This window comes from Antennarius striatus, chromosome 1, assembly GCF_040054535.1.
Source record: "Antennarius striatus isolate MH-2024 chromosome 1, ASM4005453v1, whole genome shotgun sequence".
NCBI lineage: Eukaryota > Metazoa > Chordata > Actinopteri > Lophiiformes > Antennariidae > Antennarius > Antennarius striatus.
In genome coordinates, this window is record NC_090776.1 from 12902407 (window position 1) to 12917999 (window position 15593).

At 42.7% G+C, this 15593-nt stretch overlaps 3 protein-coding genes across 4 annotated transcripts; 2 read left to right on the plus strand and 1 right to left on the minus strand.

Annotated features, from left to right (window-relative positions):
- Positions 1–122: 122 nt before the first annotated feature.
- rrad (Ras-related associated with diabetes) lies at positions 123–2936 on the minus strand. The gene is made up of 5 exons (XM_068337997.1): positions 2782–2936; positions 2143–2533; positions 1546–1619; positions 1256–1460; positions 123–1098 (listed from the first exon to the last, which is right to left on the minus strand). The coding sequence occupies exons 2-5, from the start codon at positions 2513–2515 to the stop codon at positions 821–823; spliced, it is 930 nt and encodes a 309-aa protein (XP_068194098.1). The 5' UTR covers positions 2516–2533; positions 2782–2936; the 3' UTR covers positions 123–820.
- A 4321-nt stretch (positions 2937–7257) lies between these two features.
- Positions 7258–9343, plus strand: LOC137594174 (ATP synthase F(0) complex subunit C2, mitochondrial-like). The gene is made up of 5 exons (XM_068313484.1): positions 7258–7313; positions 7589–7689; positions 8290–8361; positions 8643–8842; positions 8975–9343. Exons 2-5 carry the CDS (start codon positions 7651–7653, stop codon positions 9087–9089), a joined length of 426 nt encoding a protein of 141 aa, XP_068169585.1. The 5' UTR covers positions 7258–7313; positions 7589–7650; the 3' UTR covers positions 9090–9343.
- A 2476-nt stretch (positions 9344–11819) lies between these two features.
- On the plus strand, positions 11820–14990 carry nsun3 (NOP2/Sun RNA methyltransferase 3). 2 transcript variants are annotated; one of them, XM_068318404.1, is made up of 6 exons: positions 11820–12033; positions 12142–12245; positions 12336–12853; positions 13029–13183; positions 13348–13469; positions 14185–14990. In XM_068318404.1, exons 1-6 carry the CDS (start codon positions 11863–11865, stop codon positions 14489–14491), a joined length of 1377 nt encoding a protein of 458 aa, XP_068174505.1. In that variant the 5' UTR covers positions 11820–11862; the 3' UTR covers positions 14492–14990. The 2 variants fall into 2 exon arrangements, with proteins under 2 accessions (XP_068174505.1, XP_068174507.1); XM_068318406.1 differs by having other exon boundaries at positions 14157–14402.
- The last annotated feature ends 603 nt before the right edge of the window (positions 14991–15593 follow it).

The following is a 15593-nucleotide window of genomic DNA, read 5'->3' on the forward strand; positions in this document are numbered from 1 at the left end:
GTGAAAAACCAGTGTCTAGTAAGGTTCCACTGCTCCGATAAAATCACAGGAATATTCATGAAGGACTTAAAGTGTCTAAACATTCCCTTCATGTTCCACTTCAGGAAAAATTACAGACAAGATTTTGTTATTTCATTTCATGTTTTATTGAAAATGAAAAATCAGAATGAACAGAATTTCCAAAATCATGTCCACTGAAGTGACTCAACTTATTGCTTCACTCAGACATTCACACCATGAATTCAGTGTTATGGAACACACATTTTTTTTCATCTTATTTCTGACTAGACCACAGCTACTCGGCCAAGGCACGAACCTGCGTGCCGTGTTTCAAGTAAAATGTAACCACCGAATGTCGTGACCTTTTACCGTCTTCTACAATAATGAGATGTTTGTTGAATTCTGCGTCGTTCATTTCACAATATATACATCAACCCCCAGCACTAACGAACAACACAATAACCCAAAGACAAGGCAAACTTAGCAACGGATTAGAAACGACAAGCCTTTGTGTGTTTTTTTAATATATATATAGATATATACTGATCATATCATGACTGCAATATGCTCAAGGCAAACAAAGAGAAATAAACAGTAGAATAAAATAAATGTTTGCAAAGCTTCATGCAAGTTATCACCATTATTATAATAATGGGATCACTTTTTAAGTCCTCTCTGCTTTTGTTTGTGTCTAAAAAAATAAAAAATATATTTTTGTCCAGCTCTATTAGTCCTTTAGGGTTAGTGTTAAAACACACACAGCGTCAGGTCTTCAGAGGCCAAAGAAAAGAAAAAAAAGTCCGTCTGTCCCATCTGGTCCTCAGAGAACCGTTAGGTCGTGGCAGGACTTTGACTTCTGCCTGAAAGCCATCTTCTTGTTCTTGCGTGCGACCATGCGCCCGAGAAACCTTCTCGCCTTCTTGCTGATGCTCTCCCTACGCCTGCAGTTGGCCATGCGTCGTGCGTTCTCCTCCTTGCTGTCTTTCCTCAGGCGGATCTGTCTGACGATGCCCTCGAACAGGTCCTGCACGTTGTGGTGAAGGGACGCGGACGTCTCGATGAACTTGCAGTCGAATACCACCGCGCAGGCGCTCCCCTCTGGAAAGGAAAAAACACAAACATGTGGAGAAAGAAAATTAATATTCAAGATTACAGCTGACAAACATTGAATTGAAAATATTTTGTTTTATTTAACAGCTTAAAATTTGTAATAGCTCAGCGGATGTTATAACATTCTAGGCTCAGATTGACTCACCGTCGACAGACACCTCTCTGGACCGCACCAGGTCGCTCTTGTTACCCACGAGGATTATGGGAATGTTCTCTGACTGTCTGGCTCGACGCAGCTGAATGCGCAGCTCTGATGCCTTCTCAAAGCTCGACTTGTCAGTCACGGAGTACACAATGATGTAGGCGTCTCCCATCCTCATGCACTGCTCCTTCAGCCACTGGCTATTATCCTTCAGACAGGAACAGAAACCAAGAGGCATCACAAACCATCCCAGCTGCTTAGTGGGCAAAATGCACGTGTGATATGACACTCACCTGCTCCCAGATGTCGTACAGCAAAACAGACGTCTCTTCTTCATCCACCACGATAGATCGGTCATATGTGTTTCCTGGGGGGGACAACGGAAAGAGACGCTGTGTTAGACAAAGACACATATCTTTTCTGAAAAGCTGCACCTGTTGCCAGTGCATTGGGTCCCCCCCACCCCTGTTTTTTATGAATATTGAGCGCAGCATCAAGAAATTGCTAGCGTTTAATTTTTTTTCTTCCCCATTACTTGAGGTGTGTCTGACAGCTGTGCAACTGAAGGCAGGGCTGGTGCCTTATTGTAGGTGGAAACTGAAATAATCAATGCATTTAAAGACTTTGTTTGTTCTCATACGAATAATTCTGATTTAAAGCTCACGAGGATCATTTTTCCATAGTCCCTGCAGATGTGTGGTAATTGGGTTTATTGTCTTTATATTTTGGTGCTTAATATCTCAAACATGAACTGAATTAATTTGGACTTTTCTATTTATTTTTTTTCCAGCATCAAGTAAACCAAATCAACCCCTGCTCATTCTATCCTCTCCCTTTCTGCATGTATGTGTGGATTGGTTGATGAGTCATCCTCGTGTGTAACCATTTACCTGCTTCATCACAGTCGTGACCAGCATCCTCGACCCCTCCAAAGACGCGCGCCAGGCTGGACTTGCCGACGCCGTGCTCGCCGAGGAGAACCACTTTGTAAACCTGAGACTCTGCTTCGCTGCCGGTGGAAATCACGGAGTCGGAGGAGTCCGATGCGCAGCTGCCTCGGTGCTGCTCGTTCACGGAGTATGACGCGCAGCGCAGGAGGTTGGACAGCTCGTCTGTTTGTCCGGTCTGAGGCATCGTGGCGCGCAGGTCACGGTCGTCCACGGGCATGCTTCTCCGGTGTAGATTCGGTAGATTCATCGGGAAAGGCACACTCCCTCTTCTCTTGTCCATGTTCCGTAATTTCTCATCTTTGTTCAGAGTCATTGTGCGCGTTCCAAAGGTCTGCGGATAGATTTGACATGCGTAAATTCGTGGCTCGATCGCTCCAAATAGGTCTAAAAGTGCCAGCATGGGGTTGCAGCGCAGGATATTGTCACAGGGTAACATAAATATACGTAATATGATAGAATATAAACCTTTGTTAGGGTCAGTCGCCTGAATATACGGCTTTTCTGACACAAATACTCAAAAAACCCAATCGCAAAATAAGACTAAGTGTAAAAAGTCTCACGATGGTTAAAGACACTTACTCTGTGCTGACGATTAAATCCAATTATCCTTGTTTTGAAGAGCTGCAGCCGAAAAGGCGATTTGACTTGAGTCTGATCAGAGGCTCTGCTCAGCCTTTTTATACAGAGCTGGGAGTGACGTCGGCAGGGATTCGCCCCAGAGAACCACGTCTCCGCTTACCATAGTGGTGCGTAATGGTAACATCAGACAGAAGAGGGGGTGTATGACTGGAAGAGCTGAGGAATCTCCCTTCCGCATCGCCAAATGGAGAGCGTACCTCTGGGGGCGGACGTGGATGAATCTTTAAGGAGGGGAAGCCCACAAAAAGCTAAACTGATATAAATATTTAATGAATTAAGAGACGCTCGGTCTTTATTTAAAGATTTCAGATGTGAAAGTATTCTATAGGGCCTAATGGCTAATGCACAGAATCAGATTTAAGATTGGTCATCCTTCCAAAGCGGAAGCCATTGTTACAAATACACAATATTACAGCAGTTTCAGTTTAATGTGGCGGGGATGCTACGTTGACAAATGCATAAGAATGTCTGATAATTATAGAACCTGCTGCCTTACTAACATACGACATACAGTATGTGTTATTGATTCCGTTGAATGTGTGCACCGGGCGGCGTCCATTTATCCCACTCACCGCCGCACTGTGTGGAAAAAAAGAAAATCCATCCTCAGAATCATAGCTGATTCAATTTGCACTTCTAATTTCTCCTGATGTATTCAAATATTTTATATTATTCATGCAAATCTAATACAAAATAGCGCAACTTCAGACGTTTTATTGCTTTGTGTTCAATCTTTTCACAGCACGCACCAATCGCGCACAGACAACCTGATGTGATGCTCAGGAGACTTTAATAGTGTTGATGGGAGGATGATGCGCTGCTGCCCTCCCGTGGCCGAAAATATAACACTGCAGTTTCACCTTTTGTCAAAGTCCTGAAAAACCAGTCAAATAATTACAACCATCATTTTCATTCATTAATTTTCGAAACCACTTCATCCGCTGTCGCGGGTTAAGGGGAGCTGGAGCCTATCCCAGCTGACTGAGGGCCTGATGTGGGGGAAACCTCGGGCGCGACGCCAGTGCACCGCGGAGCCACACAGAGACACAAACACACACGTTCACACTCATACCTGCAGGCAATTTGGGACCGGCCAATTGACCTGAAGCGCATGTTTCCTGTAGGGAACCCACGCAGACACAGGGAAAACATGCAAACTGCACAGAGCAGGACTCGAACCGGGAACTGCCTCGCAGTGCTACCCACTGCGCCACCGTGCCGCCCACTGCGCAAACAAACAACCGCAATTGTGTGTTGATGATTTTGATTTCGTCATATCATAGTTAATATGTAATCCTCACGGTTTACTTGCTATTTCTTCTTTCTGCTCTACAGTTTGGAACAGATTAGGACTTTACAGTCTTTAGAGATTTTTGTAACACAGTATTAAGTTTTAAGGCCAAGAGTATTGGACTGAGAGTAGGGACTTTGAATGTTGGAACTATGACAGGAAAAGGTAGAGAGTTGGTTGACATGATGCAGAAGAGGGAGGTAGACACGATGTGTGTCCAGGAGACCAGGTGGAAAGGTAGCAAGGCTAGAAGTTTAGGAGCAGGGTTCAAGTTGTTCTATCATGATATAGATGGGAAGAGAAATGGAGTAGGAGTTATCTTGAAGGAGGAGTTTATTAGGAATGTCCTGGAGGTAAAAAGAGTGTCAGATAGAGTGATGAGTCTGAAGCTAGCAATCGAAGGTGTGATATTCAATGTTGTTAGTGGGTATGTTCCACAGGTAGGATGTGAGCTGGAGGAGAAGGAGAAATTCTGGTTGGACTTTGATGAAGTGATGCAGAGTGTACCTAAAAGTGAGAGAGTTGTCATTGGTGCAGACTTCAATGGATATGTTGGTGCAGGAAACAGAGATGATGAGGATGTGATGGGCAGGTTTTGTATCCAGGAGAGGAATGCGGAAGGACAGAGGGTGGTTGACTTTGCAAAAAAGATGGAAATGGCTATAGTGAATACTTACTTCCAGAACAGGCAGGAACATAGGGTGACCTGTAAGAGTGGAGGTAGGAGCACACAGGTAGACTACATCTTGTGTAGATGGTGTAATCTGAAGTAGAGGTAAGATCTTACGCCCATGCCCGAATTCGGGCCCGACCCGAACCAAAATTCGGGCCGGGTCGGGCTCAAAAAGTCAGTAATTACGTTCGGGTTGGGTCGGGCTTTAAACCCTCGGGCTCGGGTTGGGATAGATTATTTTTGGACTCGGGCTCGGGCTTAAGATCTTATGATCCAAGCCCGACCCGGCCCAAACTTTTTAAATATATATTTATATATTATGTACCTCAAACGATCTATGGATATTAAACTAAGGAATACCCTTATAAAATAAATAATTTAGGTAAAACAGAGAAGGCGCTGTATGAGAAACATCCATCTACAATACCTGCTCAGTTCCCTCCGTGCATCAGCTGTATCTTCTGTCACTTTACCTTTCCGATCGTACGCACTGAGAGGTAAGATCATAACCCCGAATCCTTGAAATTCGGGCCGGGTCGGGCTCAAAATGTCCATAATTACGTTCGTATAATGAAGTTATGGAAAAGAGCAGTTGAAGCGGCAGTGGCTCAGCGGTAGAGCAGATGTCTTGAAGACGGATCGCCCGGCCATTGGTGGATCGATTCCCGCTCCCGCCATGACATCCCTTGGAGTGTGAGCTGACAGTGGGAGGTGTCGGCTCACCTCCCAGCCACTGCCGAGGTGCCCTTGAGCAAGGCGCCGTCCCCACCACAAGCTGCTCATTTGGGGCGCGACCTCCGAGCATGACCCGTCACTCTTCCTCCCCTGGACTAACTGCATGATTACAGGACCCTAGTGTGCTGTGTTTCAGGGGCCTTGTTCACAACACTGTGTGTGATGTGCTAAAAACTAACACAACACACTTCAGTACTGAGAGTGTAAAGAGAATTTCCCCTCTGGGGATCAATAAAGTTTGAATTATTATTATTAAGCAGAGGTGAGCAGAAGTGAGTGTTGGAGTCCCAGTAATATTTTTGTTCTGTTTCTTGTTAATTAATACAGAGGTCATGGTATGTAAGTTTTTTGACCGTGTGTGGTAGCAGGAAGGTTTGTGTAAAGAGTTTTGGATTGTGTCGGGATCTAAACTGTTAAATGGATACTTACCTGTGACGGACTCCAGATAAAAACTTGGTTGAGATGAACTATGAGCATGTGACGATTTTCCCTGTGTAAAGGTGAGCGCACGAGAAAATAAATGGGTCAAGCACTCAAAGACATTTGCTGCACAGGACATTGGTTTCTTGTTGCCAGAACACGAGTCCGAAGTTCTCCCCGTTCGCCCCTCAGTGGCACGTAAATGTAACAAGTTTTTATTGAAAGACTTTACAGTGAGCATTTTCTGAGCAGCAGTATGGTTTCATGCCAAAAAAGAGTACTACAGATGCAGTATTTGATATGAGGATGTAAACAGAGAAGGACAGAGGGAGCTGCTCTGTGTTTTTGTACACCTGGAGAAAGCTTATGACAGGGTGCCCAGAGAGGAACTGTGGTATTGTATGAGGAGGTCTGGGGTGGCAGAGAAGTATGTTAGAATGGTGCAGGACATGTATGAGGACTGTAAGACAGTGGTGAGGTGTGCTGTAGGTGTGACAGAGGAGTTCAAGGTGGAGGTGGGATCAGCAGGGATCAGCTCTGAGCCCCTTCTTGTGTCGCTATGGAGATAGTGACTATATTGGTAGAAGGATGCTGAGTTTTGAACTGCCAGGCAGGAGGTCTAGAGGAAGACCAAAGAGGAGGTTTATGGATGTAGTGAAAGAGGACATGAAGGTAGTTGGTGTGAGAGAAGAGGATGCAGAAGACAGGGTTAGATGGAGGCAACTGATTCGCTGTGGTGACGCCTGAAGGGAAAAGCCGAAAGGAAAAGAAGTATTATGTTTTAAGATTTGATGTTATTTTATCATATTTTGCTGCTTTATCAGTCTTGTCTGCCAGGTGCTGTTTCTTCATGTTCCTGAGAATATTTATTTTAATGTTTTATAGATGTGTTTTGAATGCAATGAAGCAAAATGAAAACTGCCCTGTATCGTAATGATAAATTTGAAAAGACATGGAACATCACCAAAATTTAGTCACCTCTGCAATATGTTTGGGTCCATCTTTGGTGAAAGTTTCACACAAGTCTGTCCATTATGTTTTATGTAGTCCTGCAAACAATCAGAAAAGGTGGCTCGCCCTAACCTTTGATTGTTTAGTTGTGTTTACCGTCATTGGTTTGATAAGTAATATTTAAGCACAAGGACATACATTTTTTAGAGTAATTAAAAATAAAGATAAATCAAACAGAGGTGGTAAAGGCGCGAATTACGCTATAAAATAGTACTCGATGTCTAGTACTGTATGTTGAAGGGCTGCTTTAAATCCTATCACATCAGGAAACAGGAAGTCAATCTTCGGTGCCTCAATGCGCATGCGCAGCTCTCTCGCGTCTTCGACCTCTACTGCAAACCGGTGAGTGCTAACCTCTGCATTAAACTGTGTTTTGTGTCAAATATTTCGGATAATTGCGTCGCATATTTGTCTCTTTGTACGTTTTTAGCTTTATTAGCAGTAATATTAAGCCATTCGGCTTTCTCCCATAGTTCATTTCTAGAAATATGACACAGTTTGTAGCTAATCTTGACCTTACTGGTATGCCTCAGCTTAACTTTTCACATGTTTTACACTTTGTGGAGGATGAACCTGCTGATTTTCTTATTTTATTTTATTTTTTTTGTCCTTCAAAGTCAGCAGACACTGAATCAACGCTCTCTCCTTCGGTTGACCTGACCATTACTTCCCTTTCGGAATGTACGCCTGTGTCAAATTCGTCTCCACGCCCTCTCTGGTGAGTCTACACATGAATGAATGAACGGAGATTACGCTCGGTAAAAATGCATCTCCTACTGTGTGCTCACCGGTACGTGAACGCATCGCGGTGAGTCAATGGAAATGTTCCATCCGCTGCTCAGGGAACGACCAGCTCCTAGCTCCTAGCATGCTAGGTGGCTCTCAGCTCGGTACCCGACTGTCAAAGTCATCCCCTGCAAGGACGTCCAACAGTACCAGGAGAAAACTGCATTTTATTTTACTATCAAACAGTTAGATTAATAGTCACATTTATGTACCAGTAATGTAGTTAATTTACAGAAGTTTGACCTGAAAATCTTTCTTCGGGGGATTAATATAGGATTCTGATTCTGAAATACTCCAATAATGTGTTACAACATATAGACATGAACTAATTTGAAACTGGATGTCATTTGAACACATTTATAGAAGTTGTTATTGTATATTTAACAAACTAAATCTCACTTTTTTTTAGAAAACACCTGCTGTCTCGAGTTGAGCTGATGCATTCTGAGGAAATTTTACATGCAGGTGTGTTTCAGCAAATCATTTTGGGAGCGTGAGTGTAATCAAGGCTGTCATTTTTCTGTTTCCATAGGTCCGTGTTGGAACTCGAGCTCTGTACAGACCTCTCTCTGCAACAGTCGTCTCAGATGCCAGGAAAGCAGACGTAAGCTGCTATGAGCTGTGTGCTAATCCTTATAGCTAATTTATTGACCTGGCGAGTTTACTGAAGGGACACTCTGAGGCTATCACAGATCCATTAGCCTCTTTTACATTTTCATTACCTTTTTTTATTGTGTCCTAAGCTAACACATTATTGACAACCGGACTGAAGAGCATGTAGTAATAACTAAAAACCCCATTCATTTTAGAAATAAATGGTACAGTGTCGCTTTGATTCTATACAGTTTTGTTCCGCGCTAACCTCCCATTATTTTTACGTCTCAGAGCGCTTCTCTGCTGGCGCCGCAGAGTGTTGTAGCCACTCAGCAGCAGGTGGCGGTGCGGGGATTCCAGACTAGCGCCGTGAGCCATGACATCGACACCGCTGCAAAGTTCATTGGAGCAGGAGCTGCCACTGTGGGAGTGGCCGGATCCGGTGCTGGAATTGGAACTGTGTTCGGTAGCCTTATTATTGGATATGCCAGGCAAGCTAAATGCACCAATAACCGTTTTTACCATTTTTTGTGTACACCACGAACTGTAAGAATACATGCATGTTTCCTGCGTGTAATGTCTCAAGTCTCACACTTTTGTACTTTGTCTTTCTTTCTCCACAGGAACCCTTCTCTGAAGCAGCAACTCTTCTCTTATGCCATTCTGGGCTTTGCTCTGTCTGAGGCTATGGGTCTATTCTGTCTGATGGTTGCATTCCTCATTCTGTTTGCCATGTAAATCAGGCATTTGCTGTTAAAGGACACATCAAGTATTAGTTGGAGATTCTGTTGAATGGTACAATAGATTCAGCGTATTGTGTTGTCCATTCATGTCTATTGATGTTTCTTAGAAGATTGGCGATTGAGTGATGTGTGAAAGTCATCACTAAACTCATAATTTTAATGATGGTTTTTCCATTTTACTACATATTTAATCAAATGTTTTTGTTAACAAACAGGAAAACAACAATGGCATTAAAATATTTGATTAAGCATGTGTCTTTGTAAATGTTGGGAGGTTTTTGTTTGTCATTATGTATCATCCAGTTGTCTGCTCTTCTGTTCCATTTTTATGAATGCAAAGTATTGGAAATCAGTTGAAGGAATTTTATCTAACTGGGTACCAATGCTAAACCTGGATTTAATTTTTTTAGATTTGATGGTCAAAATTCTAATCAGTCAAATATAACGTCACTATGACCTCTTTTATTTTTTAACCTTTGAGTCTTTATTCAAAATCCAATTTGAAATCCTGTAACCATAACTTGCAAGCCTGGCTAAAAAAGCACATTTAAATCTTGTTGATAGGGATTTTTTATTTGGGCCCACATCAGGTTGCATACTGCCGTAGATACCAGGTCCCTCCATATGTCTGATTCTTTATTTTTCCATTGAGATCCATCCATTTATCTTTAAATGGGGGATTGAAATGAAGAACTAGCGCTCCCCACTGCACCATCCTGCTGCCCCATTAATAGCTATATGTCTTGAAAAAGAAAAGAAAAAAGGGGGCGGGTGTCCATGTCCACTTCAAGATTTAAATGTATTTGTTTTTGATGTAACACATACCCTTATGTAATGGAAACAGTGCTGTGGATCTGTTTTTTTTATATAATGGGAAGCCTCCACATTATATAAATAACATAATAATAATTCAAACCTTTATTGATCTCCAGAGGGGAAATTCTCTTTACACTCTCATGCATTCATTTCTGTTAGTTTTTCAGCACATCACACACAGTGTTGTGAACAAGGCCCCTGAAACACACTAGGGGCCTGTAATCATGCAGTTAGTCCAGGGGAGGAAGAGTGACGGAGGTGAGCTGACACCTCCCAGTGTCAGCTCACACTCCAAGGGATGTCATGGCAGGAGCAGGAATCGATCCACCGATGGCCGGGCGATCCGTCTTCAAGACATCTGCTCTACCACTGAGCCACTGCCGCCCCAACATTTTTCTGCATCAACAATTCTGACTACATGTTGCACAGCCCACCGCAGCTCTCGATCTTCATGTGTTTTTCACTGCAGCACCAGAAGAACGGGACTATCAACAAAAACGCAGTGATTCTGCATTGTAGATGCCTCTGTCAGTCTGCCCCAGAGCAGACAAAAACACACGTAGCTTAACATCACCAAGTCTGAATGAGGAGTGAATGAATAATGGCTCCGATGTAAAGCGTCTTTGAGTGTCCAGGAAAACGATATATAAATCTAATCCATCATTATTATTATTAATAATGATTTTGTACCGTTTGTAAAAGAGAATTTTCATATCACCGAAGCAGCTCCAGCCTAACGTATCATTTAAATGCTAAACATGTCAAGGACACAAGAGTTGAACGTTAGCTTACCCTTTTAAATGAAAAGCCTGTTGGCATCTTGCTATTTAGTTGCCTTATTTAGAGACATGTTATACTATTCATTTTGAATTGTTGTATTGAGTCAGCTTTAGTATTCATTTTGATTGAGAGTCTGCTTATGTGCCTATTTGAGACTCAGCATTATTTTATTTCTGAATTTTATTTTATTTAACTATTTGGATAGCATTTTTGAGAAATCCACCTGGCCTAACTGGTTTGCTGATATGCTTGGCCTTTTTTCTTTTGAATTTCATTTATAAAGTACACTTAACCTATAAAAAATGCGGATTTCAAATCTTCTTGGTGCATTCTATTGATTAGTCATGCACTACAATTTTGTAATGTCCTACAATTCAAATTCTTTATTTGGGGGCCTTTAGCAGGTATGAGAGTGAAATGTGATTAATTGGATTAATTAATTACAAATCCTGTAATTAATTAGATTTAATATTTCATTGCCTGACAGCACTAATTTTTACTGTTTTACTTCGGAGGTTACTAGTGAGGAGACAGAAATTACTTTTTACACCAAAATAGTATAAACTGCCGGGGGTGGCAGTGGTCCAATGATCACAGGATTGGCGGTTCCCGCTCAAATTGCTCATTTGGGCGCACCAAGGAGCTGCCCATCCTAACTCCCATTTCATGCATACAGAGCGTGTGTGTGTGTGTGTGTGTGTGTGTGTGTGTGTGTGTGTGTGTGTGTGTGTGTGTGTGTGTGTGTGTGTGTGTGTGTGTGTGTGTGTGTGTGTGTGTGTGTGTGTGTGTGTGTGTGTGTGTGTGTGTGTGTGTGTGTGTGTGTGTGTGTTTGTGTTTCCCTTCTGGGATTATTACTGTATATAAAAAATCTGATATACCTACTGTGCTGTAGAAATAAAATAAAACACATAAATGCTGCTGTAGTTTGTTGTGGACAAAATTCGACTGTATTTCAGGTCGAGGCCAACAATATCGTGGAGTAAAAAAGCTCTATAAATACGAATTGGAGCTCCTGTTTTTATATCGCTAAAAGTCGGGAACAAAACTTCTGGTGGAACTAAGAAACGCTGAGTTTGTGGAGGACGGATTTAACGGACGTACGCCTCCCTGAGTTTTACACATACGGGAATCAAATTGTAAATAAATGCTAACCCGTGAAGCCAGAGAACCAAATGAACAAATACATGAGTTATATGCACCGGTTTAACACCACACGGAGGACAATTTGTTTGAAATCTCCGAAGCTGACAAGGACATCTTTATGGAGGTGCTTTTCTTCTTCCTGCTACACCGGACCTGAGGTTTTACGTCCGAAAAAGCGAGAAGGAGCCTCCGGTAACCAGGTAACCGGTTGAGAAGGACTCACAGACGACACTATAAAATCATAGGGTTACATGAGTATAACGCGTTTCTGTCTACGATTCATTTTCATGACGGTCTGTTTATGACAGGTGACAAAAAAGCACCGTAAACCGAGAACTTCGTGTCAACAAGTACTGGAGCACTTTGACCAGCAGTACAGTCAGGAACTTGGAGACTTGTGGGAATCTGTGAGGTAGATTTTATAAGAACTTCTTACAGCTCTTGTCTACACAGCATTTATACGCTTCCTCCACAGAGATTCCTTCCCTCCCCTCCCCTGCAGATCAGCACTCCTGGATCCTCAGTCTTGGCAGTACGGGGTCATGATCAACCGCTTCAGCGCTGTGACAGATCTTCCACAGATTCTCCAATCACAGGGTTTCTCCTCATTATTGCCACAAACGGATGGGTTCGAGTCGCTTGCTAATGGCCAGTCCGTGATGTCAAGTTCTCAAAAACAAGCAAGGGATTCTCTTCTCAAATCTCATTACATCTCCAGAGACCCCATTATTGACTCTCAACCCCAGTCTTGCAGCACCACTCAGGCACTTGATCGTAACCTTCAATCGGAGCCTTCGTGCAGTTCGACTCATCCGTCGCTACGGTGTTACATCAACCCGTATCCGGTGCGGTTCCCCTCTCAGGCTCACAGGCCCGGCCAGTTAAAGCAGTACTACCTCCTGAATGCTGCGTCCCTGCTTCCAGTGCTGGCTTTACAAGTCAGAGATGGGGAGAAGGTTCTGGATCTCTGTGCTGCTCCTGGAGGCAAAGCTGTAGCCATAATGCAGTGTGCCACTCCAGGTAAAACAAGAACTGCAAAGCATAGGTCATATACAGTTAATTACAGCTTGGAATTAAGTGTGTTGTAAATAAAATAAGTCAAATATAACACACAATGCTGATTTGATTAATGCGTAATTTCTGATTTGCATTGATTACTGGTTAATAGGTAACACAGCCTTGTGTTGTGTTTCAGCACTTCTCTGCTGTAATGAACCGGACCCTCACAGACGGGCCTGGCTGGCTAAAACCTTGGAGTCTTTTCTGCCCAGCTCACTAAGCAGCAGAGTGACTGTAACTGCACAGGATGGACGCTCATTTGGACAACGTGAAGTCGCGGTGTACGACAAGGTCTGAGGAGTCACTTCTAGGATTTTGTATTCTGTATGTGGAAATAAAATATCTTCAGGACAAGAGTTTCAAATGATGTGGAAACAGTTGTTTTTCACTTGGTTTTTCGAACAAACTGAACTCTTTCACTCGGTTTTTCTCATTTCGTGCTTCTTTCTTTGCAGGTTCTGGTCGATGCTCCATGCTCTAATGACAGGAGTTGGTTGTATTCTCCCGACAGCCAGCAGGGGGCGCAGAGACTCAAGGAAAAAACAGCACTGCCTGCGTTGCAGGTTCAACTGCTGCGGTAAGTCTTGCCTTCAGTCTAGAGAGGCATCGTTATCAAATAATGACATTGTTTCATTCAAGAAAGAAAATTACAGAACATTTGAAAAAGGCGGTGTCATAGTTACAAATTTCACTAAACTGAAATTGTCATAACTAGAAAAACAAAACAAAGCTGGTGATCATCTTTGTTTTTACCAAGTGAAGTTTGAAGGCAACAGAGAACAGTGAGAGTGTTCCATGGGGGATGAATTCATAGTCATCAAAATGCAGTTTATTTTCTGCGCCAAGGAACTTTTCTTTTTGCCATCATTGATTTTTTTTTTTTAAACATTTTTGTCTGTTAGAAGGATACCACAAACAGTGCCTGACCCAGATTTAATGAAACTTGGTGGAAGAATTGGGAATGGAACAAAGAAGAACACATTAAGTTTGAAAGTGGATCTAAAAGGGGGGAGTCCAACCACTAATGACAGGATTGTGATGGTTGGAGTTTGTTTTCATGCTCACAGAGTCACATTACGATGGTCAGACCATCACGGAACAGTTGCTTTTATAGCGTCACATGATGGGGTAACGGAGCTGCCTGGGTGTTGGTTTGAGCTCTGACTGCTGTCTGGATTATTTTAGTGTTAATTAGGAGGCTGCATAATGTTTTCCTGCTTCGCAGCAGCGCTTGAAATGTTCATTTAATCTCTTTGTTATCCAGAATTGCAGTATTTGCCTTCTCGCTGCAGGTCCGCGCTATCGACTGTACGTCCGGGGGGCGTCGTCGTCTATTCCACTTGCACGTTGTCCCGCTCTGAGAACTACGCCGTGATTGAGACGGTGCTGAACGATTGTCCTGAGGCCGAACCCGAAGACCTGTGGAAGGAGCTGGCTCTTCCTTTATCAGAACACTTTTCATTTACTCACTCTGGCGGTGGAGCAGAGACGCTCATTAGCACATCATCTTACCGGCGCAGACTCGGCATTTTAGTGTTTCCTCAACCCAGCAGGACCTGGGGGCCCATGTTTGTGTGTCGAATCAGGAGGAGGAAATAATGTGTGGACATTTCAAAGTGTTTTCTTTGCTCGACTATAAGATGCAAATCAACTGGCTGAAGACTCAAAAGACAAACTCACAAACCCACACTAGGATGGCCAAGGGCCCACATGGCCCGCTGAAAAGTACAAGTGAAGCATTTAGCAGCTGAAGAGTGACACATCCTCCTCAGCAGTTTACAGAGAGCAAACAGCTACAGGGAGAATCAAGACGTGAAACGGATTCTAACTCTGTTCTGAGAAGACATGTTTACAGATTTAAAGGTGCTCATATGTTCATATTACTGTATGTTTACCACATAAACAGCAGTTGATCATTTAATGAATGTTATTTATTATGGATTTGATTAATCATATGAATGTTACAAATGCTTCAAATCAAACATCAAAAATAGCACTAAACATTCTTTGTAGAGCGATTTTGTAATTAAAGGGCGAACTTCTATTCCATTTGTGTGATTTTTAGTTTCTAATTGTGCTTTGAGTGATATTTAGATTACGTCACATTAAATAACACTACCTTCATCCTCCAGGGTTTGAGTCTGTAAATCATTTTGCGCTCATAAAATTCAGATTACTCCTTGACTTAAGTGATTTACACGTTTCCGCCTTAACTCTACGACATGTTTATTGTCCTACGTTTGATTTAAACTATCTTAAAGCCGTAAAACCACTGCAAATGTTTTCAGATGTGACTCAACAGGAAATTGAATGTTCCCGGTCTGAGGGAAGTTTAGTTTAACACCTGGAAAGAACAATATAGGAGGGATATAATTAACATAGATCGTCTGATTACACTTGACCCCCTACCTGTCTCGTCCAGGTCTGAATTAAGTTCTCCAAGTTTCATCACAGAAGCGATCTGCGGTCTGCCAGCGCTCAACCCGTCTGGATTTAATTTGGGAATGTGGCCTTATCTTCTATGGAAGCTCATTACTCGGATGGACTGCTCCTTGTGTCACACCTGAGTTAAAAATAGAACATTTCATGGGAGGGCTGTGGCTTTTTTTCACCACGCTGTTATTTCCCAGACCAGAAGTCAAATGAGTTCTGTAAGTAACCAGAGAGTACCGTCTGGACATAAAAGCCCAACAAAAAGATC

What these genes read in the sequence shown, in the direction of transcription:
- LOC137594174 (XM_068313484.1), top strand. Translation starts at nt 7,651, where the DNA reads ATGTACGCCTGTGTCAAATTCGTCTCCACGCCCTCTCTG. An exon ending in TCGTCTCCACGCCCTCTCTG is followed by an intron (nt 7,690 to 8,289) that starts GTGAGTCTACAC and finishes CTGTTTCCATAG; the next exon opens with GTCCGTGTTGGAACTCGAGC. An exon ending in CAGATGCCAGGAAAGCAGAC is followed by an intron (nt 8,362 to 8,642) that starts GTAAGCTGCTAT and finishes TTTACGTCTCAG; the next exon opens with AGCGCTTCTCTGCTGGCGCC.
- rrad (XM_068337997.1), bottom strand. Translation starts at nt 2,515, where the DNA reads ATGACTCTGAACAAAGATGAGAAATTACGGAACATGGACAAGAGAAGA. An exon ending in TCACGACTGTGATGAAGCAG is followed by an intron (nt 1,620 to 2,142) that starts GTAAATGGTTAC and finishes TGTCCCCCCCAG; the next exon opens with GAAACACATATGACCGATCT. An exon ending in CAGAGAGGTGTCTGTCGACG is followed by an intron (nt 1,099 to 1,255) that starts GTGAGTCAATCT and finishes TTTCCTTTCCAG; the next exon opens with AGGGGAGCGCCTGCGCGGTG.
- nsun3 (XM_068318404.1), top strand. Translation starts at nt 11,863, where the DNA reads ATGAACAAATACATGAGTTATATGCACCGGTTTAACACCACACGGAGG. An exon ending in AAGGAGCCTCCGGTAACCAG is followed by an intron (nt 12,034 to 12,141) that starts GTAACCGGTTGA and finishes TGTTTATGACAG; the next exon opens with GTGACAAAAAAGCACCGTAA. An exon ending in TTGCAGGTTCAACTGCTGCG is followed by an intron (nt 13,470 to 14,184) that starts GTAAGTCTTGCC and finishes TTCTCGCTGCAG; the next exon opens with GTCCGCGCTATCGACTGTAC.